Source organism: Onthophagus taurus, chromosome 6 (genome assembly GCF_036711975.1).
Source record: "Onthophagus taurus isolate NC chromosome 6, IU_Otau_3.0, whole genome shotgun sequence".
Classification (NCBI taxonomy): domain Eukaryota; kingdom Metazoa; phylum Arthropoda; class Insecta; order Coleoptera; family Scarabaeidae; genus Onthophagus; species Onthophagus taurus.
The window spans coordinates 3,543,072-3,569,337 of NC_091971.1; the positions used below are offsets into that span (position 1 = coordinate 3,543,072).

General features: G+C 34.4%; 7 protein-coding genes and 1 long non-coding RNA gene across 11 annotated transcripts; 4 read left to right on the plus strand and 4 right to left on the minus strand.

Moving 5' to 3' along the window:
- The first annotated feature begins 170 nt into the window (after nucleotides 1–170).
- Nucleotides 171–13,422, plus strand: LOC111424777 (junctophilin). Of its 3 annotated transcripts, XM_023058452.2 has the most exons (8): nucleotides 171–641; nucleotides 4,743–4,954; nucleotides 5,110–5,390; nucleotides 5,441–5,614; nucleotides 5,674–6,721; nucleotides 7,434–7,834; nucleotides 8,595–8,792; nucleotides 12,106–13,422. In XM_023058452.2, the coding sequence occupies exons 1-8, from the start codon at nucleotides 385–387 to the stop codon at nucleotides 12,190–12,192; spliced, it is 2,658 nt and encodes an 885-aa protein (XP_022914220.2). In that variant the 5' UTR covers nucleotides 171–384; the 3' UTR covers nucleotides 12,193–13,422. The 3 variants fall into 3 exon arrangements, with proteins under 3 accessions (XP_022914220.2, XP_022914222.2, XP_022914224.1); XM_023058454.2 differs by lacking the exon at nucleotides 8,595–8,792; XM_023058456.2 differs by lacking the exons at nucleotides 171–641; nucleotides 4,743–4,954; nucleotides 5,110–5,390; ... (1 more) ...; nucleotides 5,674–6,721; nucleotides 7,434–7,834 and adding an exon at nucleotides 7,874–8,076.
- A 73-nt stretch (nucleotides 13,423–13,495) lies between these two features.
- Nucleotides 13,496–15,150, plus strand: LOC111424778 (dnaJ homolog subfamily B member 13-like). Its single transcript, XM_023058457.2, has 4 exons — nucleotides 13,496–13,578; nucleotides 13,628–14,172; nucleotides 14,575–14,746; nucleotides 14,808–15,150. Exons 1-4 carry the CDS (start codon nucleotides 13,511–13,513, stop codon nucleotides 15,061–15,063), a joined length of 1,041 nt encoding a protein of 346 aa, XP_022914225.1. The 5' UTR covers nucleotides 13,496–13,510; the 3' UTR covers nucleotides 15,064–15,150.
- Nucleotides 15,151–15,222: 72 nt separating this feature from the next.
- LOC111424841 (acireductone dioxygenase 1) lies at nucleotides 15,223–15,908 on the plus strand. The gene has a single exon (XM_023058532.2). It carries the CDS (start codon nucleotides 15,300–15,302, stop codon nucleotides 15,852–15,854), a length of 555 nt encoding a protein of 184 aa, XP_022914300.1. The 5' UTR covers nucleotides 15,223–15,299; the 3' UTR covers nucleotides 15,855–15,908.
- LOC111424842 (DNA-directed RNA polymerase II subunit Rpb7) lies at nucleotides 15,871–16,742 on the minus strand. Its single transcript, XM_023058533.2, has 5 exons — nucleotides 16,665–16,742; nucleotides 16,489–16,598; nucleotides 16,263–16,422; nucleotides 16,020–16,208; nucleotides 15,871–15,970 (listed from the first exon to the last, which is right to left on the minus strand). The coding sequence occupies exons 1-5, from the start codon at nucleotides 16,674–16,676 to the stop codon at nucleotides 15,920–15,922; spliced, it is 522 nt and encodes a 173-aa protein (XP_022914301.1). The 5' UTR covers nucleotides 16,677–16,742; the 3' UTR covers nucleotides 15,871–15,919.
- A 364-nt stretch (nucleotides 16,743–17,106) lies between these two features.
- On the minus strand, nucleotides 17,107–18,332 carry LOC111424818 (deoxyribose-phosphate aldolase). The gene is made up of 4 exons (XM_023058507.2): nucleotides 18,241–18,332; nucleotides 17,996–18,186; nucleotides 17,404–17,946; nucleotides 17,107–17,353 (listed from the first exon to the last, which is right to left on the minus strand). Exons 1-4 carry the CDS (start codon nucleotides 18,269–18,271, stop codon nucleotides 17,147–17,149), a joined length of 972 nt encoding a protein of 323 aa, XP_022914275.1. The 5' UTR covers nucleotides 18,272–18,332; the 3' UTR covers nucleotides 17,107–17,146.
- Nucleotides 18,333–18,704: 372 nt separating this feature from the next.
- LOC111424817 (longitudinals lacking protein, isoforms H/M/V-like) lies at nucleotides 18,705–20,489 on the plus strand. Its single transcript, XM_023058506.2, has 3 exons — nucleotides 18,705–18,944; nucleotides 18,998–19,502; nucleotides 19,986–20,489. The coding sequence occupies exons 1-3, from the start codon at nucleotides 18,762–18,764 to the stop codon at nucleotides 20,396–20,398; spliced, it is 1,101 nt and encodes a 366-aa protein (XP_022914274.1). The 5' UTR covers nucleotides 18,705–18,761; the 3' UTR covers nucleotides 20,399–20,489.
- A 282-nt stretch (nucleotides 20,490–20,771) lies between these two features.
- On the minus strand, nucleotides 20,772–22,027 carry LOC111424756 (uncharacterized). The gene is made up of 2 exons (XR_002707643.2): nucleotides 20,997–22,027; nucleotides 20,772–20,946 (listed from the first exon to the last, which is right to left on the minus strand). It is a non-coding gene; the product is annotated as an uncharacterized lncRNA (long non-coding RNA).
- A 278-nt stretch (nucleotides 22,028–22,305) lies between these two features.
- On the minus strand, nucleotides 22,306–26,113 carry LOC111424822 (transcription factor Sp4-like). Of its 2 annotated transcripts, XM_071196508.1 has the most exons (6): nucleotides 25,693–26,113; nucleotides 24,377–24,710; nucleotides 23,747–24,319; nucleotides 23,113–23,684; nucleotides 22,790–22,951; nucleotides 22,306–22,649 (listed from the first exon to the last, which is right to left on the minus strand). In XM_071196508.1, the coding sequence occupies exons 1-6, from the start codon at nucleotides 25,741–25,743 to the stop codon at nucleotides 22,533–22,535; spliced, it is 1,809 nt and encodes a 602-aa protein (XP_071052609.1). In that variant the 5' UTR covers nucleotides 25,744–26,113; the 3' UTR covers nucleotides 22,306–22,532. The 2 variants fall into 2 exon arrangements, with proteins under 2 accessions (XP_071052609.1, XP_022914282.2); XM_023058514.2 differs by lacking the exon at nucleotides 22,790–22,951 and having other exon boundaries at nucleotides 25,693–26,107.
- Nucleotides 26,114–26,266: the final 153 nt, after the last annotated feature.

Sequence of the window (26,266 nt, forward strand, 5' to 3'; positions counted from 1 at the left end):
TAAAATTTAATTTTTTTGGGAATTATAATGAAGATTACAAGAAAATAGGATTTCTTTATGTAGTTCCAAGTGTGAACAAAACTTAGAAAATAAAGTCTGGGGAAGTGTGGACGCCGTTGATGAGGGGAGCATGCGCTATCGAGGTGCTGGCGTCGCGACGTGCGCCCGGGACGACAGTGCCGCGAGTACCACAAGACGGACCGAAATGCCGAGCTGATAGTTATTAGTACGAAATAATACGTTTTTACCTCGTTTTTACCGTTACGAATAAAAACGCGAAAACGCGGTGCGTTTACGCGTTCCCCCCTTTCGGTTGATAGTGATGCGGTCGGTTAGGGCCGCGTAGGGCAACCGAGGAGGAGCGGAGCGGCGCCCCCCTTGGACATGCAGCAGCCGGGTGGTCCGGAGAACGGCGGCGTCGCGACGTCTCCCGCCTCAACGGGCGCCACTGGCACCGCCACCGCGAAGAGCCATGTGAACGGCGGCAGGTTCGACTTTGACGATGGCGGAACTTTCTGCGGAGGTTGGGAAGAGGGGAAAGCACACGGCCACGGAGTTTGCACAGGACCAAAGGGCCAAGGAGCTTATTCCGGATCGTGGCACTATGGTTTCGAAGTCTCGGGGGTCTACACTTGGCCGAGGTACGGACCTAACCTTAAAAGAGCGCCCCTCGTCGTGCGCCGAATTCGACGACTTTTTGACTACGTGGCGACCGCACTGTTACATGATGAATTTAGCTACGGAACGAAAATAATCCACGCCACGGCTATTATTATCGTTAATTTCGAAATAAACATTGCATATTAATCCGGAGAAACATTGGTGTCCCTTAAAAAAAAATTAACCGATCATGTGTAGTTAAAAAAAAATTCGTTCGCGCTGCCAGTTTCTGTGATGGATTATCAACCAAAATAGTTTAATTTTGACACTGTTGTTAGTATAAATGAAACAGACACATATTGGCTCAAAAACTACATCAAAAATTTGCCACAATATTTTACCATCTCGCAATACATTAATATAATGATTCAATTAACTTATTGACTACTAAATCAGTATTAATTTCCAAGAAATCGCGGTGATGATGTGTCGACTAATAATAAATCCATTAACGAATACGAACGAAATTAACTTTGACTCGCCGTTGCGTCAAAGTTTCTTTCGCAAATTGAGAAGGATGAGGAAAAAAAATGATTTCAAATTCAACCGTACCTTACTCAGTTCTATAATAAGTCATACAAGTAGCGTACACAATTGTTAAGAGAGCGCGACTCGGTGTCGCTGCCGAGTCCGTGATCTATTTTTGGCGGACCTATAAATTTGCGCGATCGGACATCGCTACGGCTACTTTGAATGGGAACTGCAACTACGGACTCAAATTGTGTATGTAGCCGCGCAAAAAAGCAAACACAGAAAATTAAAACTTACTTCTTTTTATACGCACCGAACGTTGCGTAATAATCCCGAATAGTGTGGAATTTTTACGTCTGTTTGGCCGCCAATTGATATCTTTAAACCGCTCTGGTCAATCGCTTATTGTCCTTGATGCCTTTTAAGTTTGCCAAAACAAATATTTCAACGATTGAAATACAAGATCTAATGTATCATAATCATAAACTTAATAGGTAAAACCAAAAATTAATAAACAAACAAAGACTCAGTATATAACATTACTTGATTCCCAGAAATCAGGGAACGATGACACCAAATACAAAAAAAATAAATAAACAATAAATCGTAAACTAAAGCAACAAATATTTTTAACCACACCGAAATACGTGTTCCCAAATCGATGTTGACATCACGTAATGCCCTTCACATTGTAATGATTCCTCTCCATTCATCACTATAAAAGTTTAGGGAACCAACAAAACCATATCATTCTTCAACCACCATCATCATGTATAAATTAGTTATTGTAATAGTGTTATTTGTTAGCCAAAATTATATTTCGGCTCTCCCAGTAAATTTAAATCAAACCGAAATTCAAATTAGTGGTTCAGAAGCTGCTTTCAAAGTGTTATGGAAAGATATTAACCAATTCTTAAAAGCTAAAATTGGGGAAGAAATTCAAGAAGCTTTACAAAATGGTACATTATGTTCGAAACCGTGTACGAAAGAAGAAAATAAGTTAGAAAATGCGCCACAAATCCAATTTAAAACCTTAGATGAAACGATTGAGCCGAAACTTAATGGTGGTGAAGATGATAACGTTCAAACAACAACAAGAGCGTTTTTACCCGAAGTTACTCATTTAGAGGATCTTAAAAGAATCGATTCTGATGATTTGATTGAAAAGAAAGATGCTGTAAGTGACTCTACAATATCCCCGGATAATTCTTTGTCAACAACAATTTCTTCAGCTTCGTCAGTGTCAACCCAAGTCAACCCCAAAACATCAAATGATGAAGAAAGGGAAGAGGCATTAAACGTTGAAGATAATTTTACAACAGATACAAGTGATATTGATGTAGAATCAACAACTGTTACAAAGGAAAAAATGGTCAATGATGGTGAATTAAATAATGAGCAAATATATGAAAATGAAGCAACAACTTTGGGGAATGAGGATGTGTCAGAATCAACGGCTTCTAAGATTGATGAGGAATTAACAACAACCTCTACGATCGTTCCAGAAGAAACCTCAATCATTCAAAAAGAAGAAATCGCTCAAGAAGAAACAACCACTTCAAATATGGACGAAATTTTGGGGAATACAACACAAGAAACGGTTACTAAGTCTGAAGATGAAACCACACTTAATGATGAATCAACTGCGATGTTAGCAGAAAATCCAACCACACTGGTTAATGATATTGAGGAAACTTCTGATGGTCAAGTAGAAACAACAACTGCTAAAGATAATGAAAATCTTTCAACTAATTTAAGTGAAGATCTAACATCCACTACAAATTTTGAAACAAAAACTGAAGAAATAACGACGAACCCAAGTAAAGATACAAAAATGTTAAACGAAGAATCAACAACGATTGTAGCAGAAAATCCAACCACATCGGCTAATATTGAAGAATCTTCTGATGCTCAAGTAGAAACAACAACTGCTAGAGATAATGAAAATGTTTCAACTAATTTAAGTGAAGATCTAACATCAACTACAAATTTTGAAACAGAAACTGAAGAAATAACGACGAACCCAAGTAAAGATACAAAAATGTTAAACGAAGAATCAACAACGATTGCAGGAGAAAATCCAACCACATCGGCTAATATTGAAGAAATTTCTGATGCTCAAGTAGAAACAACAACTGCTAGAGATAATGAAAATGTTTCAACTAATTTAAGTGAAGATCCAACATCCACTACAAATTTTGAAACAGAAACTGAAGAAATAACGACGAACCCAAGTAAAGATACAAAAATGTTAAACGAAGAATCAACAACGATTGTAGCAGAAAATCCAACCACATCGGCTAATATTGAAGAAACTTTCGATTCTCAAGTAGAAACAACAACTGCTAAAGATAATGAAAATGTTTCAACAACGATATTAGAAGAAAATCCAACCACATCGGTTAATGTTGAAAAAACTTCCGATTCTCAAGTAGAAACAACAACTGCTAAACACAATGAAAATGTTTCAACAACGATATTAGAAGAAAATCCAACCACATCGGTTAACTCAAATCAAGATGAAATTATTTTTGGGGTAGAAGAAGAAACAACAGATAAAGGATCTAGTACTGAAACAACAAATTCTAATATTCCAACAGAAATAACAACAAAACAATCAATTCCAAATAACTTAAAATCTGATAGCCAAAACGTTGATGATTCAAAAATCTTGAATAACCAAGATGATCTTTTAAATAGAAGCTTAGATAGCCCAACAACAGAATCAGTCCCAAAGTGTCCCAAATTAATTCAAATGAATCCCTCTGATTTAAGTGGAGGTGATTATTACATCCCAGTTATAAGAAGATTACCCAATGAAACATTTACGATCGATCATTACATGAAATTATTTTTTGGAAAAGTTAACGCTTAAATTATAAAATTTTATTTAATTTCCGCTAATTTGCAATTCTAAGAATATTAGTTAATGTATTGTGTTAATGACATCGATATTATTTTTTAAATAACATATTTGTTTATAAACATTTAGAAGAAAAACCTTGTAAATAGACTTTATAAACGAATGCGCGATAAACCGCACTCAACTCTTTCAAAATGAAGATATCAGTTCCCGTTTTAACCGTGATCGTTTCTGTTTTACTAAAAATAACGATAGCAGACCTGGAACTGTTACGGGTTACTAATAATATAGAGGAATTAGTGAGTAAATTGAGAAAAGAAATGGAAAAAAGAAATTTTAACGACGTTAATGGTACTCAAGTTTGTGATAATCCAAAAGGATATAATTGGGAGTTACCTTCAAATTTGGGCGAGGATGAAAATGAGAAAAAGGAGAATGTGTTGTTAAAGTTGTTATCTGGCGGAGTTATTGAAAAGAAACAAACAACGCATCAACAAAATAATTTCGATGAATATTACGTTCCCGTTCTTAGAATTAAACGAAAAAATAAATCGCAAATCAGTGGAAAGTTAAAATTAGTCATCACCAACTAACACCAATTTAAATTATTATTTATTGTACACTTAAGCACTTTATTTTTTTCTTTGTATTAATTTGTTCTGCATTAATAAAAATATCACATAAAATTACAACCTCGTTTTTTTTAATTTACCATAATAATTTTTTAACCCCGTTTTCATCATTACAGTGGGAGTACATTTGAAGGTCAATGGCAAAACGGTAAAAGACACGGATTAGGGGTTGAAACTAGGGGTAGATGGATCTATAGGGGAGAATGGACTCAAGGATTTAAAGGGAGATATGGAGTGCGTCAATCAAACACTTCAGCTGCGAAATACGAGGGGACGTGGGCGAACGGTTTACAAGATGGGTACGGCTCAGAAACATATGCAGATGAAGGTAAGCTTTTTTAATTTAATTCGTTCACATTCTACGAGGCATACCAAAATATAACCCAGATAATGCGTTCTATTTCGGTGCGGGATCGAGGCGAGATCTCGTTATACTTGTTCTTTCGGCTGCAACGAGCCACGCTCTCTTTAAATTATTTTCAGGGACATACCAGGGACAATGGCTAAGAGGCATGCGACACGGTTACGGAGTAAGAACGAGTGCCGCGTTTGGACGCGCCTCAAAGTTCAGGGCGAGCAAAGCCATCAGAGCTTCAATGACATCATTAAGAAGCAACGAGGGTGGAGGTGGCAGTGTCGATCAAGATAAACGCGAAAAACGCGTTGATGATACAAGGGGGGGATTCGTACTGAAGATGGACTCTTCGGAACCATCCGCCAGAAGAAGATCGGTTGGGTCGAGTAATACCAAAAAAGGAATTTTGGTATTATTATTCCTTTTTGTTAGGATTTGTTGCTAAAAAAACATTTTTAGGGTTGGAAATTAAAGCGACAACGAAGCACTGGTGATATAGAAAAACGGGGTGCCGGAGCTGGTAGTATAAGATCCACGGCATCTACAGCTTCTTGGACGAGTATGGGATCAGCCCAATCAGGAGCAACTAACACCTCCGTCCCTTCAGATTCAAATGCTAGTTTTGTTGTGGAGGTTAAATTAATTAGACTCAAACTTAATTTAGTTAGGAATTAATATCTTAATCAATTTAGGATGAGAAAATGGATCCAAGCGTAAAAGAAACATACATGGGTGAGTGGAAGAACGACAAAAGAACAGGTTTCGGTGTAAGTGAAAGATCAGACGGACTCAAATACGAGGGGGAGTGGTACAACAACAAGAAATACGGCTACGGTGTAACAACGTTCAGCAACGGCGAAAAAGAAGAAGGAAAATACAAAAACAACGTCCTCATCACGAATCCCAAGAAAAAGCATCTCTTTTTGATGCGATCGGCTAAGTTTCGAGAAAGAATAGACGCAGCTGTTGGCGCTGCGCAAAGAGCATCAAAAATAGCGTTACAAAAAGCAGATATAGCCATATCGAGAACGGCCACGGCAAGAGGCAAAGCGGAACAAGCTGATATTGCAGCGGCTCATGCCAGGGAAGACTCGGAAGTTGCGATGGGTGTAGCGAAAAAATACGCCCCCGATTTCAAACAACCCGGGTTGGATAGATGGCGGGCGAAAGCCGAAAGAAATAAGGAAAAATACGCGGATTTACCCGCTTATCAAAAAGACTTCAACACGATTATGAATCAAAATCCGTCAACAACGATAGTCCAAAACGCCAATCCTAATGTTAATCCTAATATTAATCCAAGTATGAATCCAAATATGAAATCAAATATGAATCATCAAATGAATAATCCAAATTCCATGCAAATCCCCACATACACGCACACAAATCCATCACCTATGGGTATTCAAGAAAAGAACTTCCAAGCACCAAGCATCCAATCAACGAAACCGACGAATAATCCCGTTATGGGCAATCATATCTCCGCGGCACCTCCACCGACGAATAATCCTATTCAAAATATACAAAATAACGAACCAATCGAAACGAATAGACCAAGAAACGATTCTATGCAGCTTCCGGGAATTGCTGGGAGAAGATTATCGCGTCGTGTTTCTGCCGATCGACCGTATTTAGGAAATACTCAACAACAATCTTCCATTGATCATTTTGATCATTACAAACGACCTCCAAGTAGAGATTGTAGCGTGGATAGATATTCCAGAGCAGCTGAACGATTAGGTAAAATAAATACTTTGATATAACGGACTATATTTTTATTGAAATAAAAGTAGAACTAACACTAGATCTAGAGTTTAACCGTTCTTATCTTAAGACTACTTCTGGTTCTAGTGTTAATTCTAGAACTAGAACCAGAACTAGAAACATTCTGGTTTAGGTCTAGTTCTAGTTTAAGGTTTAGGTTTAGTTCTAGTTTAATGTGTCTAGCTCTAGGTCTAATGTCACTAGAACTAACATTAGAACTAGAAACATTTGAGTTTAGCCGTACGTCTCTTAAGACGGCTAAACTCAAATGATTCTAGTTCTAGGTCTAGTGTTAGTTCTAGTTTTACACTAGCACTGTTACTATGTAAAACTAACACTATACCTAGAACTAGAATCATTCGGGTTTAGCCGCACGTCTCTAAAGACGGCTAAACCCGAATGATTCTAGTTCTAGGTATAGTGTTAGTTCTAGTTTTACACTTGCACTGTCCCTAGAACTAACACTATACCTAGAAACTAACACTATACCTAGAACTAGAATCATTCAGGTTTAGCCACACGTCTCTTAAGACGGCTAAACCCGAATGTTTCAAGTTCTGGTTCCAGTGTTAGTTTCAGAACCAATTCTTGGTTCTGAAACTGGTTGTAGGTGTAGCATTGGTTCTAATGTTAGTTCTAGAATTAGAACCAGAATTAGAATCGAATTAATTTCTTTTTCTTTTGTTAGGTGGTTCTCGTCAACCTTCCATAGACAGAACTCGCCCACCAACACCATTAGAAAACGTCCAAAGAGGTACAACGCCGGTACCAACATCTCTAAATCCAAATCAAACTTCAAACCCCACAAGAAACGGTGGTCCTTCACCACCACTTCAGAATAATCCAAGTATCGGAGTTGGTATTGGAAGTAGTATTGGAGTTGGTCTTGGGGGTATTGGAGGTATAGCAACAAGGGCGGCGTCTCCTCCTCAAATGAATTCGCCGCCGTTTGAAGACATCATATTGAAAAAACGAAGTTTGGGTCAAGATATAGTTCCGTCGTTGAATCAGCCGAAAAGAACGGAAAGTCTGCACGTGCCCGCGGGATATGGTGGCAGTGGTGGCGGCGGTATCGGGAACGTAGCCAAGGTAAGTCGGGATAGTTCATGCGCATTGAGTGCATGAAAATCCGAACGAGACGCAAATAGCAACAGCCAGTAAACGGGACGTGTGGTGCGAGATCGCATCGTATTGAGAGAGAGTGGTGTTGCTTTGGGACGATGTGGTCCCGCTACGACGACGATGAGGACGAAGCCCTCATGTTCTCGCCTGCACTGATGGCGAGGAGGGCATCCGAAAGCTGGATAGACACCCCACCACCTCCCATTGAGGTAGAAAAAAAAGAGATAGAGCAACAGATATTTGCGTGGGGGGAAAAGAATAAGAAAATCATTTTTGAGTCAGTTTAAGGCGGGTTTATACTTTACAAAATTTATTATTTTAATATTAAGAATTTAAAAAAGTAGGTTTTAATTTATGCTTATAAAATTCCTCTGCTTTTTAATGTTTTGATGAATCATTTCCCCGAAAAAAATTATTTAAAAAAAAAATTTGGCATTGTTCATAAAGAAAATACGAAAATAGTTATTTTTAACCTGGTATGTTACCTCATACTAAAATAATAATCGGGATTATTTTGATTTAATTATAATTTTAATGGTCATATGACCTTCCTCTTCCAAAAACTAAAAAAAAAGATAAAGATAAACAATTAAAAAGATTAAAAAGAATTCAATCGTTACGCAATCGTCTTCACCTTCAACTTTTTCTGAACTTCTTCTTTTCCTACACATCAAACAACATTTTTTCCGAAACAAAAAGAATTTTTTTTTTGAACCTATCTTCACAGAACTTAACCCCAACATCCTTATCAAGAAAAAAATCGATGCCAGATTTTCAAGAATTACCCAGAAGCACAGAACCGATGGCCCGAGAAGAAGTCTCGATGTTAGGTTCGGCTCGGCGCGAAGAAGTTCGAAGACAAGCGGAAGAACGAGAACGACTTCGTGCGAATCCACTTTTATACCTCGTCAGTCCCCAAGTGAAGGTAAGAACAAAATTAAAACGTTATTTTCTTTTTGTTTAGAGTATGTTTTAGAAAAAGCATCGATGGCGATCGTCACGCATCGATTTTCGCGTGTAAATAACCTTCGTTTTCCGATATTATCCTCCTTAAGTTCGCTAAAAGAACTTCTTTTCGCGCATTTTTTTAATTTTTTCAAATATTTTGATTCTCATTACTTTTCCAATTCTTATATATTGTTTTTCTTGTTTTATTTCATTTTTAATCGATCCGTATTTTTCTTTTTGATCTTTTACTTTCGACTGTCGCCTACTGACTAAGAACTTTCGTAATTTTTGTCTGTTCCTATTGCTACGCAAAACAGAGAAACTCTAGGTATGTTAGAATTTAAAAAAAAAAGAAGGAATTAGAAAATTGTGTTGTGTATGTAATCATTATTTTCATTTATTTAACCTTTCAATACACGCGCGCAAACTTTTTGTCTGCGCAATTTCAGTTTTTGATTTCGCACCAACGCCATCTTTTGTTGGCTAGCTGCTTCAATTGACAATATTTAAATGAATACAAATATGTATTGAATTAAGGTTTATTGAATATTTTTATTGCAGTAAAACTAGAACTAACACTAGACCTAGAACTAGAAATATACGGGTTTGGCTAAACCCTAATGATTCTAGTTCTAGGTCTAGTAGGAACAGTGCTAGTGTAAAACTAGAACTAACACTATACCTAGAACTAGAATCATTCGGATTTAGCCGCACGTCTTTCAAGACGGCTAAACCCGAATGTTTCTAGTTCTAGGTCTAGTGTTAGTTCTAATGCTAACGCATTGCTAATTACATTGTTGTATATATATTATTCATTGAAGTAGAACTAGATCTAACACTAGGCCTAGAACTAAAAACATTCGGGTTTAGCCGTTTTAAGAGACGCAAGGCATGAATGTTTCTAGTTCTAGATTTAGTATTAGTTTAGTATTAGCCATGTTATTGCGGACTCAAATTCCATGTTACTATATAAGCGCATGTACTGGAAGGTTAATTACTGATTTATGTTGCCATTGTTAATATATAAGATTTTTTTTCAGTTTTGAAAATTTAAATATTTTCAAAGTTACAAATTGATTCACTATTATTTTTATCGTTTGGCTGTGTTTGGCTCACACTTTCATTATTCACTAGGTTCTTTTTTTAGAGATGCAAAGAATCGTTTTGTACATGAGCTTTTAGAGAAAACGATGACGTCGAGAACAATTTTGGTTAGCTAAAAACACTGATTAAATTTTTTGTTATTATAATATAAATAATTATTATTGATAGGAAGAGGAAGGTCTTAATATTTAAAATTTACCATTTCCATGCTGCTCAACCAACAAGAAGTATAACCAACAGTGTTATTAGTTAACATTTTAGACTATAGAAAACATGTTTTGCAAAATAACAATAAGTTTACTAAAACTAGAAATATATCAAAATTAAAATTTCCTAGTCAGAACAAGTTAGTTTAACTTAGCTTTTCAGTCAAAGCTACTAAAAATTAAAGTATCCAATTTATTTTATAATGCCTTTTGACTTAAATTCAGTTGCAGAAACTTGTTAGCGGCTTATTGATATTGCTATTTTGGTATCTAGTTTTTTGCAAGCAGAATAAAGTCTTCTATTGGCAGCATCTAATTTTCTGTAAGTCGTCTTATGCCACCAATATCTAGTCTTATATCAACAATATTTAGTCTGCTGTAAGCAATACATAGCAGTATCTAGTGCTGAATGATGATAATGACTTAATATTATTTTTTGATAAAGCTTTTTTAATAATAGCTATTAAAATAGGTCCATCTTGCCAATATTCGTCCCATCTTTGTTCCCATTTATTACATTTATCCCTCTTAGCTTTTACTCAAACAATTTTCAATCCTAGCATGGTTATAGGATACTAATATATACAGTGTATGCCAAAAAGTGTTGGATGTTCTTATCTTTCGTTCTAAAATATTTTCAAGATGGTCACCACTTCCCATCTTTAATTGTATTGGCCTATCTTGTACAGGATGATCAAAAATTGAAGTAGGTGTAATATTAATCAATTAGCCAAAAGATCAAAACTTCAATTGATAAAGCCGAGGTCTTATTAACTTTAATTTCTGGGCCTCGGGCACAAGCGACCTCGGCTAAATTAGCCAAAAGATTTACAACCTCATTTCATAAAGCCAAGGCGCTACAATTTGATAACCAGTTTCAGGTTGATTTTATGTTAATTACTACAGGGTCTACAGTATCACTTCATAAAGCCAAGGAAACTTGCGGCTGAACTTAGTCCTGGCGCACAATACACTAGATGTACGAAATTATTTGGATAATAACTGGATTGGAAAATTATTTCTTTGAGGATACCTTAAGAATGAGGTGTAAACACAGACTATTTCAGGATATCAAGTATTTTGAGAGTATTATAAGAAAATTTGCTGGAAATAAATCTCCTTCAAGCCGAAGTTGCTGGCGGCTGAGGTTCAGTAATTAATGTCATAGTTATTTCAATTTTTGACCATCTCGTATAAGACACAGCTAATTACGTTCCATTTCGTGTTGCTGACTTTTTGGCGAATATTGCACAGGATTAATAAAGAGTGGAATACTCTTAAACTTGCAGTGCTTAAACTTTACAGCAATTCTTGATTGTTTTCATGACTTATGAAGCTAGTAAAGTTTCTATGAAACAATTATAGTTTTGACTAAAAAACTGAGTTAAAAATAGTTTTGACCAGAAATCCTAATCTTAATTAATTTTTTACAAATCTGTTTTAGCAAAGTTGAGAAATGATTGCGTTTCTAACCGCAGCTAAAACAAATCTATTAACACTGCACGCTTTTTAAAAAGCTTTCCGGTGTTTCAAAGAAAAAAAATCATTTTGTTTACTTCTTTTTTCTTTGCAATATTGGCAGCATTTAGACCAGCATGAATTTTGAATAAAGCTTTTAACTTTGAAGAACTAAATTAGTATTGATCGACAATAGTAGGCGACTGATGCGTTTCCGTTCATTGTAGCAACTTTATTGTACTTCCCAGTCGTAGAAATAAATTAAGCAAAGCATGTTAAATTAATAACCTTTCCATTTCGAATTAACAAAAAAATAAATAAAAACCAAATTTTTTCGCGAAATCTTCGAAACAAATAAAAGATGGCACCTATTTGTCTGCATAATCAGCTAAAGTTATGTGTCCGTTCCATGTTTATTTATTTTATTTTAAATAATTCTGTGCATTTTGTATGTTGAAATCAAGCAGAACATTTTTTTTTAATTTAAAGTATTTGTATTTTTTTTGTTTAATTTTTTTTCAGGATTGGTTCTCGCGCCAACAGCTGGTGATTGTTGTCTTATTTGTGAATATCTCTCTGGCGATTATATTTTACAAGATTCTGACATAGTACACGGAAGCGCGTCTGGTGAGACGCCGAAATTCCGTTTTATGAAGAAGACGATTTTTTGAGATATCCAAGAAAAAGGAAAACGAAATGAGAAAAATGAACTTTGCGGACGCGAAGTCCCAATTTTTATTAAAAATTAAAATTTTTAAAAAAATATCGCGTGATTAATGCTAAAAATGTGTTGTTGAAGAGATACGATGTGTTTTGGAGACATTTTCGTTGTTGGAGTTTTAAAAATTTTATAGTATTTATTTGTAATTTATCTTATTGATCTGTTGAAAACGTTCAGTGTTGATTTTGATTCTTTTCTAGTTGAAATCTTTTTGTATTTCCGTTTTGAAATAAAAAGGAATCAAAATTGACATTGAAACGAGTATGTTATTGTGTAAAATTATAAAAGAAAAAGCGATAAAGCTTTTAATGTGAATTAAAAAAAAAATACATACGTGTCAAAATTTGAACGATGATTTCAAAATTTTTCTAAAACAACGATGATAATAAGTGTAAATGCAAAAAAAATTGATTCTAAAGGAATGTTGATAACGACTAAATGAGATTAAAAAAAATTGTGCGTGTTTTAGAAAAGTTTTGAGCGTCTTTTTACCTTACATTTATGCGTCTATTAAAAACTTAATTAAATAGAGGCGTTTTTAAAAAATTCGTTACTATTTTTAGGTAAATTCTAATTATATTTAAAAAAACTAAATAATTATATAACGCAAATTCCTTTTATCGTAATATATTTGCGAGAACGTTGGTGCTGTTGCGAGAAACATGATATCGCCGTTTTATTTTTTTCCTTTTTTTTTTAAATAAAACTTCTCTGTCCGAAACGATTGTAAACGAGAAGGAGTCGGCTACGAAGAGGAACAAAAAAGAAATCTTCTAAACTGTGTAATTTTGTGTGCCTTGTTATAAGCGCGCCGAAAATGGCGCAACAGCGGCTTATACATTAAAAAAAAACCGCAGTAAATAAGGGAAACAAAACGACAAATTGAAACCGATTGTATTAATGTCCACTTTGTATAAGAATTGCAACAAAGAATAAAACTATAGAATGTTTTACGAAATTTCTAGGTTTATATTTAATTATTACAAACAAAAAAATCTACCAAATAAAAAAAAACTTATTATTATAAGTAAATAAAATAAACAAAGATAAAGAGAGTTATACTGCGACTTGTCCACTACTTTATATTTTCGATTTAATAAAGAAGAAGGGCTGACTGATTTTTTATGTTTTAATTACCCACATTCCACTTTGATCATAATACTATAATGTGACATAAACCGTCAAATTTTGACTTCAAAAATCAAAATGGGTTTAGATTATTACGGAATCTTACAAATACCAAGAAATAGCACAGATTTAGATATTAAAAAAGCGTAAATTAATTAATCCCAACTCACATTTTCCTACTTTTAAGTTTTTTAGTTTCAGAACATTAGCATTAGAATTTAATCCCGAACGATTACACCATAGAAGTTCCCGTCAAGTATTCACGTTAATATGCGAAGCGTACGATGTCCTCTCAAATCCGTTAATAAGAGCCGTTTTCGATCAATACGGAGAGGAAGGTTTAAAAAATGGAGTTCCCGGACCACAAGATTACATAAAACCGTATCATTATCACGGGGATCCGATGAAAACGTACAAAGATTTCTTTGGAACCGCGTCTCCTTACGCCGATTTAATGGATTATATTTTGAATCCGCCGAAAATTTATGATTTGCCGGAAGGGAGGGGAATTTGCAAAAAGCAACCGCCTATTTATCATCCGTTGGCTTTAACGTTGCACGAAGTGTTTTTTGGGGGGGTTAAAAAAATGAAAATACGACGATTGGAATTTATGGGGCCCGATAAAATTCAAACTGAGGTTAGAGAAAAAATTTTATCGATTCCTATTAAACCGGGATTGAGAAGGGGAACTGAAATTGTTTTTCCTGAAGAAGGGGATCAAAATCCAGCTCATATAGCAGGTAAAAATCAACAAAAGTTTCGTGCAGTCCTTCTGACTCCTTTAACGGAGAAAGTTTATACTTTGCAAACAATGTGTTAGATATTTTGCAAACATTTTTTATCATTTCCGTTACACTTGAAATAAAAAGAAATCAAATGAAGCCCACAACCTGGGGTACTTACCGTATCTGTTGCCTGTAGCTTCTTTTCTATGTTGGCCCATCGAACCATTCTTCTGGGGTACTTCCTTAAGAAAACGTTCTTCTGGCTCTTTGAAAAAGGGTGCGAATTATCTACATCTTCTGACGGTGTGATGTAGCTTATTTTTTGCGGTACCCACCATACTTGACCTCTCCATTATTAGTCCTGATTACTAGAATGCCAAAAAAAAACAAATTTCAAAAAGATTCTTTTAATTACAGCGGATATTATTTTTATAACCGAAGATCGACCTCACGAATACTTCGTCCGCGAAGATGATAATTTAGTTACAGAAGCTGAGATAACACTACAAGAAGCACTATTAGGCACAACAATAACAGTAAATACAATAGACCATAGAATTATACGAATTCCCATTACGGACATTGTTAAGTAAATTAAAAAATTTGATCAAAACTTTATTTAAGATCAATTTAATTTCTTTTGATTATAGTCCTGGTTATGAAAAAGTTGTTCCAAACGAAGGAATGCCCATTTTAGAAACTCCAGGTGAAAAATCTGACTTGATAATACGCTTTAGGGTCGAATATCCGCCGTATTTACCGAAAGCCAGTCGAGATTTACTCGAAAAAGCGTTCTTTTTGGCGAAAATCGGTGGCGGTAGAAACCAACAAGAAATGGTTAACAAAATGATTTTAGCCGATAAAATTATGAGAGTTTGTCCCGACGAACAATTACCACCTATTTAATTCAATACAACCTTTTTTTTTGTATAATTAATGTTAATTCCAAGTAATTAAATAAATACAGTGAATATTTTTATTATAAATAAATGAGCGCCATCTCCAGACAAATTCGTAAATTATTATTAAAAAACTTAACCAATAGATGTCGTCATGACTTATTTACATGTCAAATGTCAACACATAAGATAACCTTTAAGTTTATTATAAATTTTTATCATATTGTTATTTAGTTTTTAAAAATGGTTCAAGCTTGGTACATGGATAATGATCCATCCGATCAGAGGAATGAACACCATAAAAATCCACCTGAATTCGTTGATTTAAAAAAGTTACATGATTTAACTGGGGTGCAATATTTTAAGTTAAATATAGAACAAATTGATTCTGATGGTGTTTTGGAAGAGATTAAAAAGAAAAATGGGTATACATTTGAAGATGAACTAATTTGTTCCAAAGAATGTTTGGCGAATTATGAGGAAAAATTAAAAATTTTTTATACTGAACATCTTCATACTGACGAAGAAATTCGCGTTTGCATTGAAGGATCTGGCTATTTTGATGTTCGGGATAAAAATGATGAATGGATTAGGGTGGAGGTAACGCCTGGTGATATGTTGGTGCTTCCTGGGGGGATATATCATCGATTTACTTTGGATAATAAGAATTATATTAAAGCAAAACGATTGTTTATTGGGGAACCGGTGTGGACAGCTTATAACAGACCCGTTGATGAGATGAGTTGCAGAAAAGATTATTTGGAAAAATTGGAAAAAGGCGAATTTGTTGGTGTTTAAAATACAATTAAAAAAATTGTTTTCTAATAAAATACTTTTAATTCCTTTTCTTAATTAATTTACTTTTAATTACTGATCAGACCTAAATAATCGTCCATTAATGTACCAATAGCAAACTAAAAAAATAATATTAGTAAATTATTAAAATAAATAAAAGTTATTTACAATTCCTGTTGCATCAACTCTAGTTCCGACAATTTTCAATCTAATTTCACCTTCTGAATGAATAACAACATCTTCATCTTTGGTTTTATAACATTGCGGGTTTACGTTTGGACAAAATTCCATTTCAGCGGGAATTGAGTGATGTGAAATAAAACAGGATAATGGTCCAATTTCAGCAAACATTCCAACCTAAAAATAAAAATAATTTATAACCAAGCAATAACCATTGTTTAAACTCATTACTTTATTAACTTGTCTTACAACAGCATCCAAAACCTCGCCTTTAAAAGGTCTAAACACTATCGCTTTGTATTTAACTGGATACACCACAAAACCTTGTCCTGGAAGAATCAAACCAGCTCCAATATTATCGATAGTTGTCACAGCAATAACAAACCCATATCTAAAAAATCGATCTCACCTTGATTATCAATTTATAAAGGTTTTATCATAATTTACATTAACTTACTTTCCAGTACAAGTTCCTTCTACTTCGGTATACAACTTAGTTTTCACTTTTTCAAGCAGTTGGGGTCCGAAATATTGTGGGTGAAGAAGTATTTCGTGTTCTAATGAAATCTACAAGCAACAAAACATAATTTTACGTTACATTTAAAAAATTATTATGATTTAGAAGATATTTACATGATAAAACATGTTTAACGGTTCAAAACCAAACAACTTTTTAGGTTAGGATGTCTTCATAAGCTTTATTAATTGGCGCCATCTATGAAACATAATTGAAATGATAAATAATCAAATATTTAATTTATAATCAAAATTTTTCTTATAATTAATTTATTCTTAAGTAATATTTAATATATAACGTTTAATTTAATGTTTAACGGTTCAAAACCAAACAACGTTTTAGGTTAGAATGTCTTCATATTCATATTCTGCGCCATCTATGAAACGTAATTGAAATAATAAATATTTAATTTATAATCAAAATATTTCTTAAAATAAATTTATTCTTAAGTAATATTTAATACATAAACAATTACTTGATAAAATTAAATAATATTTACAAATTAAATGATTTGGGAATGGTTTGTTATGGGGCTGTCAAAAATTTGAAAAAAAACTATTATATGATAAAAAATAATAGTTTATTGCGTTAATCTTAATTAACCCATAGTAAATTCATATGGAACAGGAGTTTTTCCAGTAACTTCTTTATACAATGAGTGCTCAATGTCACCTAATAACCCAGAAGCTCCAAATCGAAACAATTCGGGAGACAACCATTCTTTCCCCAACAGTTCTTTAACCATAACTAACCAATTAATTGCATCTGTGCTAGTTCTAATACCCCCTGCTGGTTTTAATCCAACCTAAAAAAAGATTAATTAAAATAATTAGAACCAACAAATTATTAGCTTACTTTATATCCAGTTCTTTGGTAGTAATCAATAATTGCTCTAGACATCACAATTCCAAATGGTAAAGTAGCATTAATACTTTCTTTTCCAGTTGATGTTTTAATAAAATCAGAGCCAGCCATCATTGCTATTAAAGAAGCTTTGTAAACATTATTCAAATTGGTTAATTCACCAGTTGCTAAAATTGCTTTCATGTGAGCTTCCCCACAAGCTTCCCGCATTGCTTTTAATTCCTTATACAATAATTCCCACTGTCCAGTTAAAACCAAACTTCTATCAATAACTATATCAATTTCTGTGGCTCCTTCACCAACTGCATATTTAATTTCATCAAGTCTTGTGTGTAAAGGAAATTGACCACTTGGAAACCCAGTTGCTACTGATGCAACATTAATTTTTCCATGTAACCCCATTTTTTTTAAAGCTGTTGATGCATCATTCACTTTGGATGGGTAAACACAAACGGCTGCTGTGCGAATTGGACATTTTTGATCATAAGAAAAACCAAGGTACTCTAAAAGATCTTCTGGTATCGGGCGAGAAGCCTAAAAATTAAAACTTTAATCCAAGCATTTTAAATGGTTTAAGCGATACCTTTAAACACAATCTTGTAACATTACTGTTGGTGTCATCTCCAGCTAATGTTGTTAAATCAATCAGAGTGATTGCTTTAAGAAGCCAAGCGATGTAATATTCGTCTTTTAACGGCTTTGAACCAATCAAGTGTTTGGCTTGTTCATTAACAGCTGATAAATTAACACAAACCTTTTTTAACCACTCCAAATCTAAAATATTAAAGTTGATGTATTAGAATGTTGCAGGTGGATTTTTGATATTACCTAAATCACATCCGGGATTTCTTTCAATCATTTCTTAAATTTAATGAAACAGTTCTCACACAAATTCGTGTGTAGGAATGAATGAAGGTCAATTTGATGATAAGGCATACGTTTCATAATACGCATCGATATCAAAACCTCGTTGAGTTAATTAATTAGTAAGCGAAAAAAAAGTCGTTTGAAAGTATTTAGTGCGAATCGGCACAAATCTATTACAAATAAAGGAAAAAATGCACGATTGTGTCGAATTCTCAATGTTAAAAAGTTTCTTTTCACTTGCACCAGATCGGGTCGTCGTGTGACGTAGTATTATTTGTTATTTTGGACGGTTTCCCCGCGGTTTTATTAATTTATTCGTCTAATCTAACAATAATTTATAAGGAACGCAATAATTTTGAGTTACCGAGAAAAGTACCGTTTCGTCTACGAACTCAGCTAGAAATAGGTTATGTTTTAAGTCGAAAACGTGACAATTTGTAATGAATTTATTGAAATATAATTAAAAAAAACGTAAATAAATCATGGCTGTGGACCAATTCTGCCTAAAATGGAACAATTTTCAAGCTAGCATCATATCAGCCTTCGAAAGCCTTCAAACAACACAAGACTTAGCAGATGTTACACTAACCACAGAAGGCCTTAGTGTTAAAGCTCATAAAATAATTTTATCAGCTTGTAGTCCTTATTTTCGAACCGTTTTTAAGGTAATTATCATTTAATTTTGTTGTTTTCATTAATTAATTTGATTTTGTAACAGGAAAATCCGTGTTCTCATCCCATTGTGATTTTAAAAGACATTTTATATGATGATTTACTAGCAGTTCTTAACTTTATGTACCACGGGGAAGTGTTAGTAACCAAAGATCGTTTACATTCATTCCTACAAACGGCGGAAGTGCTCCAAGTCTCGGGATTATTGGGATGTTCCGATGTGGGGAAACCAAAACCTCCAAAGCAAAAAGATTCAGAATTACAACAATCAGTAGCCAAAAGAATTAAAGTAACACCTACGAAAATCGCGAAAAAAGACTATTTAAAACAAGACGAAAGAAAAACTATTCAGGAAGCGGGACGAAAAGAAATCCCTCTTGAAAAAATTAAGGTGGAAGTTGAAGAAAGACATCTTCATCCTGACGTTAACGAAAACGTTGGGTTTTCTGCAATTAGTGATAATAAACCATCGATTTTGGAGAGTGTTTTAGAAAATAAGGATACTTCAAGTATTTTAGAAAGATCTTTATTATCACACACGACAACTACAGGTTTAATTATATAAAATTAAATTAATTTTGTCCACGACTACCTTATAAATGAGTTTTCTAAAACAAGAGGGTAATCATTTTTCACAGAGTGAATAATAGCAAATCAATTTGACAGACTTGAATAATTATTTGAAACGTCAAAATTTCAAAAAACGTCAATTTAATTTAATTTTTTAGGACTTTCTAAAGATTTGCCATTAAAAAAACATAAACAAATCCTTTTTTCGTATGATTTAAACATAAATTAATTAATTTTTGTAAAAAAAAATATGACATTTCATAAAATTGACATTTAATTTAGACAAATTGTTGTGAAGTTAGCTACAGTTGGTGACATTGAATTTGTGTCACATTGACGTTTAAATTTTATTCAAAAATTTATTTAAAAAAAATAAATTTATGGAATCAATTTGAATAGTAGTTGTGGACAAAGTATTCTACTCACATAAAATATACTATTAATCTAAAAGAAAATTATTGTAGGATCAACATCAAAACATACTCAAAACGATCAAACTCAATCAACATCAGAATTGGCAAAACACCTGTCAATACCTCGAGATAATTTAAATAATTCACCATCAATAGATTTATCGAACGAATCATGTGGCTTAATAAAAGTGGAAGAAGAATCAATAGAAATACCCCTCGATCCAAGCGTTGCAACAGAAACAATAACGCATTTGCGAACTTCCCAATCTCAACACGGATCTCAATGTGGAAATTGTCCCCATTGCGGAAAAACATACTCAAATCAATCAGCTTTAAAATACCACGTTAGACTGATGCATTCTGACCTGCTCAATTTGTATTGTTGCCATTTATGTCCTGAAATTTTTGATTATCGGGAGGCTTATAAACGACATATGGCAGAAATACATAGCCTTAGAAATTAAGATTTAAATAAATAATAATTTGTATATCGTATATTTACTATTTTTTATGATCTTATATAAATTTTATATACAATAAATTTTATAATGTTGAGATTTTTTATTATTTTTTAGTTTTATTAACAAGAAAAGATATATATAAAAATATATTTAAATTTAAAATTATAATACTGACATAATAACTTATTCTAAGCAGTTGAAACATCCAGAGGATCTGTTAAAATTGTATCATTTGTTTCATCTATAGGAATCATTAATTCTTCATCAAAATTGGAACTATCTCCAGATACTGATTGAGTTGATGTGTTTATTTCCAGCAATAAAAACGTTTAATTAATATCACAAAATACAAAAATTAACTTTGCTTATATAAATACTCCAATATCTTCGTTACTATTACAACTCTGATTTCCAAATAACCACTTTTTAACTTTTCCTGATTCAGTCTGATTAGATTCTCTAATTTCCATATCAGATATCACCTCACCAAGAATTTCATCTTCACTGTTTGGAAATTCAACTTTCACTTCTATATCCTCAACATTGGTTTTCTGAGAAATGTTCGATTAATAAAGAAATTAGTTAATTAAAAAAAACTTACTTTTGTCCTTTTCTTGTGATGTTTTTTGATATGTTTTGTAAAATAATCTTTTCTAATAAACTTTATGTTACACTTTGTACACACAAATCTTGCCTCTTTAGTATGTGTTCTTGTATGCCTTTGAAGACAGTCTACTCTTGTAAAACTTTTTTCACAATATAACCAATTACAAATGTACGGTCTTTCACCAGAATGTGAGTGTAAATGGGCTTGTAAATGATATGTTTTTAAAAAAACCTTATTACATCCAGGTATATGACAATTGTGTAGCTTTCTTGGGTCTGTTATTTTTTTCTGTCCTGTTTTTAGACAATTAGGGCATGTGCAAGGTGTTCCTTTTTGTTTTTCATTTTTTTCCATTATTGGTGATTCTATTTTTACATTAACAAAAACAATGGGTTGACTCTCTGTTTTAATGATTACTCTTTCTGATGAAATAGAGTCAGTTTTTTGTATTGTCTGATAAGTTGTCTGCCCGTTTTCAGACGTTATAGGCACTGGTGTTGATTGTTGCATAGAAATTTGATTCGTTTCGGGATCCATTTTTCCTAACATGAGTATTCCTTATAAATTATTCACGTGATATTATCAATAAATTAGAAGAAAAATAATTTTTCTGAGCTAAAATTCAGCTGTCAAAATGTTAACCTTAAAGGCCTTAATTAGTGATGGTGTCAACATTTTAAGACATTTTCTCAAGGTCATATTCCCTAGCTTTATGCAGTAAGTACCGTCCTTATCCATTTTTATACATTTTTGAGTCATTCTTATTATTTCATAATTTTGTAAGCTTTAAGTTAAATCAAACATTAAATATTTAATACAACTTTAAGATGTTCGGAACAAGTAATAAGAGATGGCGCCATATAACAAAACTTATATTTTTAATATTTGAACTTTATCTATTCTATTTATGAATAGTAGAGAACCATTATGATACAGCTGGTTAAAATCGAAGCTATACTTTACCTTATTGTATTTTTATAGTTTAACATTGTAAGTTATGTTGATTGAGGTGATAATAGCGCCATCTCTAGAGGTTGTTCAAGGTTGTTGATACATTTTTGTGATCTATTTAAATTGTAAAAATTTAGTTATAACACTTTAATTTATATCCAAATTTTCATATTATTTTCAGTTGAATGATTTAAACATGTTTTTAATGTTTATAAACATGAATTTGACGTTTTATTGAGCTAAGAGTAAATGTCAAATTTGACAGATAAGTTGTCAAGTTATCTTTCAAATATTATTTTTAAACTATAAATATTAATTAATTTGTATTAATATGAACATAATAAATGACAAATTAATTTGTATATCATATATTTACTATTTTTTATGACCTTATATAAATTTATATACAATAAATTTTATAACGTTGAGATTTTTTCATCTTTTAATTATTTTAACAAGAACAGGCAAATATAAAAATATATTACGACTTAAGATTATCTCAATATTTACAGAACAAGACGTTAATCTGTACAAAAATTAATCTAGTTATCAATTAAAATTAGTTTTACTCTAAGCAGTTCATGAATCGAGAGGATCTGCTATTATGAGTTCGTCCGCTTCATTTATGGTTATCATCATTTTTTCATCATTACTAGAACTGTCTCCAGATACTGATTGAGTTGACGTGCCTGTTTCCTGTAAAGAAAATAATTATTTAAAAATCATATAAAAAATAATTTGGTCAAAATCGCAAAATACAAGAAAAAAGATTTGAAATATATCTTCTTCATAAATCCTTTGTTGTTCTTGATTCTCCCGATAATTATAATACTTGCCCTATCATCTTCTGTATCATTAAAATTCATATTTCCAAACAACCATTTTTTAACTTTTCCTGATTCATCCTGATTACATTCTGTATTTTCAAAAATAATTTTGACTTCACTTTCATTGTTTTGTACCTCGGTTTTTGTTTCAGAATCATCATCATCGTTATCCTGAAAAATTTAGATATTCGTCTATCACAGAAATTCGTTCCAATTAAGTACTCCTTCCAATTAAAAATGCTCCAGATTTCCAATCACGCAAGACGCATTTTATTACGAAAAGAACAACAAAAAAAAATAAAGAAAAATCTAAGAGATACAAAAATTCTTACCGTTATTCTTTGTTTCTGATGTGTTTTGATATGTTTTGAAAGGTGGTCCGATCTCATAAACTTCTTGTTACACTCCACACATTGGAATCTTTTTTCACCAGTATGCGTGCGTTTATGCCTTTGAAGCTCGTCTGATCTTGTAAAGCGTTTTCCGCAAAATAACCAATTACAGACGAAAGGTCGTTCGCCGGTGTGCCACCTTAAGTGTGCTCTTAAATGAGAAGTCTTCCCATAAACTTTATTACATCCGGGTATATGACAGATATGTTGTTTCTTTCGGTCTGTGTGGCGTTCTCCTTCAGAACAATTCGGGCAAGTACAAGCTACCCTTCGTACTCTCGGTTTTTCGTTGCTTTCCATTGCAGGAGATGCTGGTTGAGCTGGAGCTGATTCCACTTTAGCGTTCACAAAAACACCGGGGGATATTGTTGTTGCTTGAGGTTGTTGAGGTGTTGTTATACTTTGAAGAACTTGCCATTTTGTGGGATCTTGCGGATCTTGTTGGAGTTGTTGTCCAACTGTGAGTTGAGGTTGAGTTTGAGCTTGGGTTATAACTTGAACGTTTCCTAAACCTGAAATTATAAAATTTGGGAATTAGAAATTTATTGTAAGTTGGGAATTTTATTTTTATTACCTGGTATGTTTTGTATAGTTGGTATTGTTTGTATATTAGGCACTTGAATAATGTTCCCAAGGTTTGTACTCCTAACTTGTTGCACGTTAGTTGCGGGAATAATCGTAAATTGTTGTCCATTCGCGCCCGTGAAAGTCATTGGTTGAGTATCTGCTTGAACGGTAACGCTTTGTGAGGAGACTGGTGGTTGTTGCTGCGCTTCTTGTTGAGCGACGGAAGTGGCGATTTGTACTTGTTGAATCGGACCGCCTGGTGTGATGATGTTAGCTACTTGGGGTAAAACTTGCTGCGCCTGAATTATATTGGGTAAAGCTGTGGATAATTGGATGGGTAAATGTATTGTTTGATAAATTGTCTGTCCGTTTCCGGATGATATAGGCACTTGCACTGGTATGGTCTGTTGCATAGGAAATTGTATCACTTGGGGTATCGTTGGTCTTACAGCAACACTTTGGCCGTTAGCCAATTGAACGGTTTGAATGTTTTGTAAATTTTGCAAATTTGCTGGAAGTACACCGGGTCCTCGAATGATTTGGCCTGGACTAAAAAGTTGTTGAGGTTGTTGTCCCGCCCCTATAAAAAAGTACTGCTATAAAAATTTGCTTTGAACTTTACGTCATCTTAACGTACCTGCTAATGACATCGCAGGAATTAGTAGGGTTTCTTGTCCATCCACCGTGACAGTTTGCATAGGTTGCATAACATTATAAGCGAGATTTTGTCCTTGGGCGGCAGCTGCTGCCGCCGCCAACCCCTGTTGTTGGAGTAGTTGTTGGGGGATGCCTACGGGTACGCTAAGGACTTGAGGTCCGTTGACGGGCAAGCCCTTCACGGGCGTCGTAGTCCCTGCCATCGCCTGTGGGGGCGTAGCGTTCTCGGCGGCCTGCTGCTGGGTCGAGGTGGGCCCGATCCTGCTGCAGGTGGCCGCCAACAGTGCCAACGGCGACGGGGTGGGCTTGCTCTCCTACAAACAGGAAGAAGACGAGGCGTGGCTTCAGTATTTGGAATCGTGTAACGCATTTCACGTGATCGCGATGGGATGAGCGAAGGACAAAGGGAGCCGCGGGGGAAGAGGACGCCCAACGGTTGTGGGTGGCGAGCGGAAGGAGGGTGAACGGGGTTTAACCCCTCAGGACCACCTACGAAGCTACTAAAATTCAAGATTGAACACGTGCGTGGATAAATTCTCTTCGTTTAGGATAAATTACAAAATCATTTATTATTTATGGAGTACTTTCACTTTTACAATAACAATAGACTTTAATTAATTGGATTATGCTTTATTCTACTTTTTAAAAGTAATGAATAATGAAATATATGTAGGATATTGTATTAATTAAATATGTAAGAAAGTTGATGTAAACGAGGGGATTTTGTACCCTTGTTGAAGTTAGCAAAGGGGGAAAATAGACGGTGGGAAATATTATAATCGTGCCTAGTGCCGAGTTCCCTCCCAAAAACGGTCGACAAGGCGGGACCCTATACCTCCCCTGGAGGACAGGCCGATCCGAGGGTCGCCCTAAATTCGGTACAAGGACCGCCAAAGATCCGTCCCCTTACTAGACGGCAAACAACCAGCAGTCCTTCGTAGAAACGAGTAAAGTAGGTACCAAAAATAAGTTGAACACAAAACGGAACGGAAAAGGACGTCGCAGTTATCGGTTAAAAATAAACGTCCGCCAGGTGCGCATAACAAACCATCGAATATATGCCAGGTGCTGATAGGAATAATGTCTAAAATGAAAACGAAAGAGAACGAGACGAAGAGAAATAAGAAAAGTAGCTCCGCCAGTGGTCACCTCGGTAAGTGGTGGCTCGACCTCCTCTATGAACACAAAGCAACACCCACAGAGACACGTCACGAGATGCACCCGCCCTAAACCCACGGCGTCGACCAACAAATCGCGGTCCACGGGGTATTCGAGATATTCGTGTGTTCCTCTCACCTGGTTTTCAACGTCGGACTCCTGTTTTATTGGCGACACTTCACTTGTCATCCTCGCGGACCGACACGAATTTCATCAGCATTGTTCGGGTTTTCGGGGTCCGTTTTCTAGTCACCGTACACGCACACAACTTGCAATCGATATCGTCGTACGACGATTACTTCAAACGAAAACTTGAACGGATTAGATTTCGGTATCTACACCGCGACGATTTTCGAAAACGAGGGCGTGAGAAAAGTCAGCGGCAATTAAGTGATTCTGGGCGGCGATACCGATCCGGTCTTCACCACCCAACAACGCGACCCTGGTACTGTAACTTTGGTCGACACAGGCCGGGCAAACGAACACCAAACCACGCCATTCGCCAGCAGTGCGGAGCTTGTCACGGGAACGGTGGGGATAAAATCCAGTATCCCATCCAGAAATTTTAACACAACTAAAAATTATATATATAAATCAATAATTTATCATAATATTACCTTTTAAATTAAAAATAAATCGTCTATTAATTATTACTTTTTAGTAGATCCACAAAAATAACGTCAGATTGACAACTAATTCATAACCTCAAATT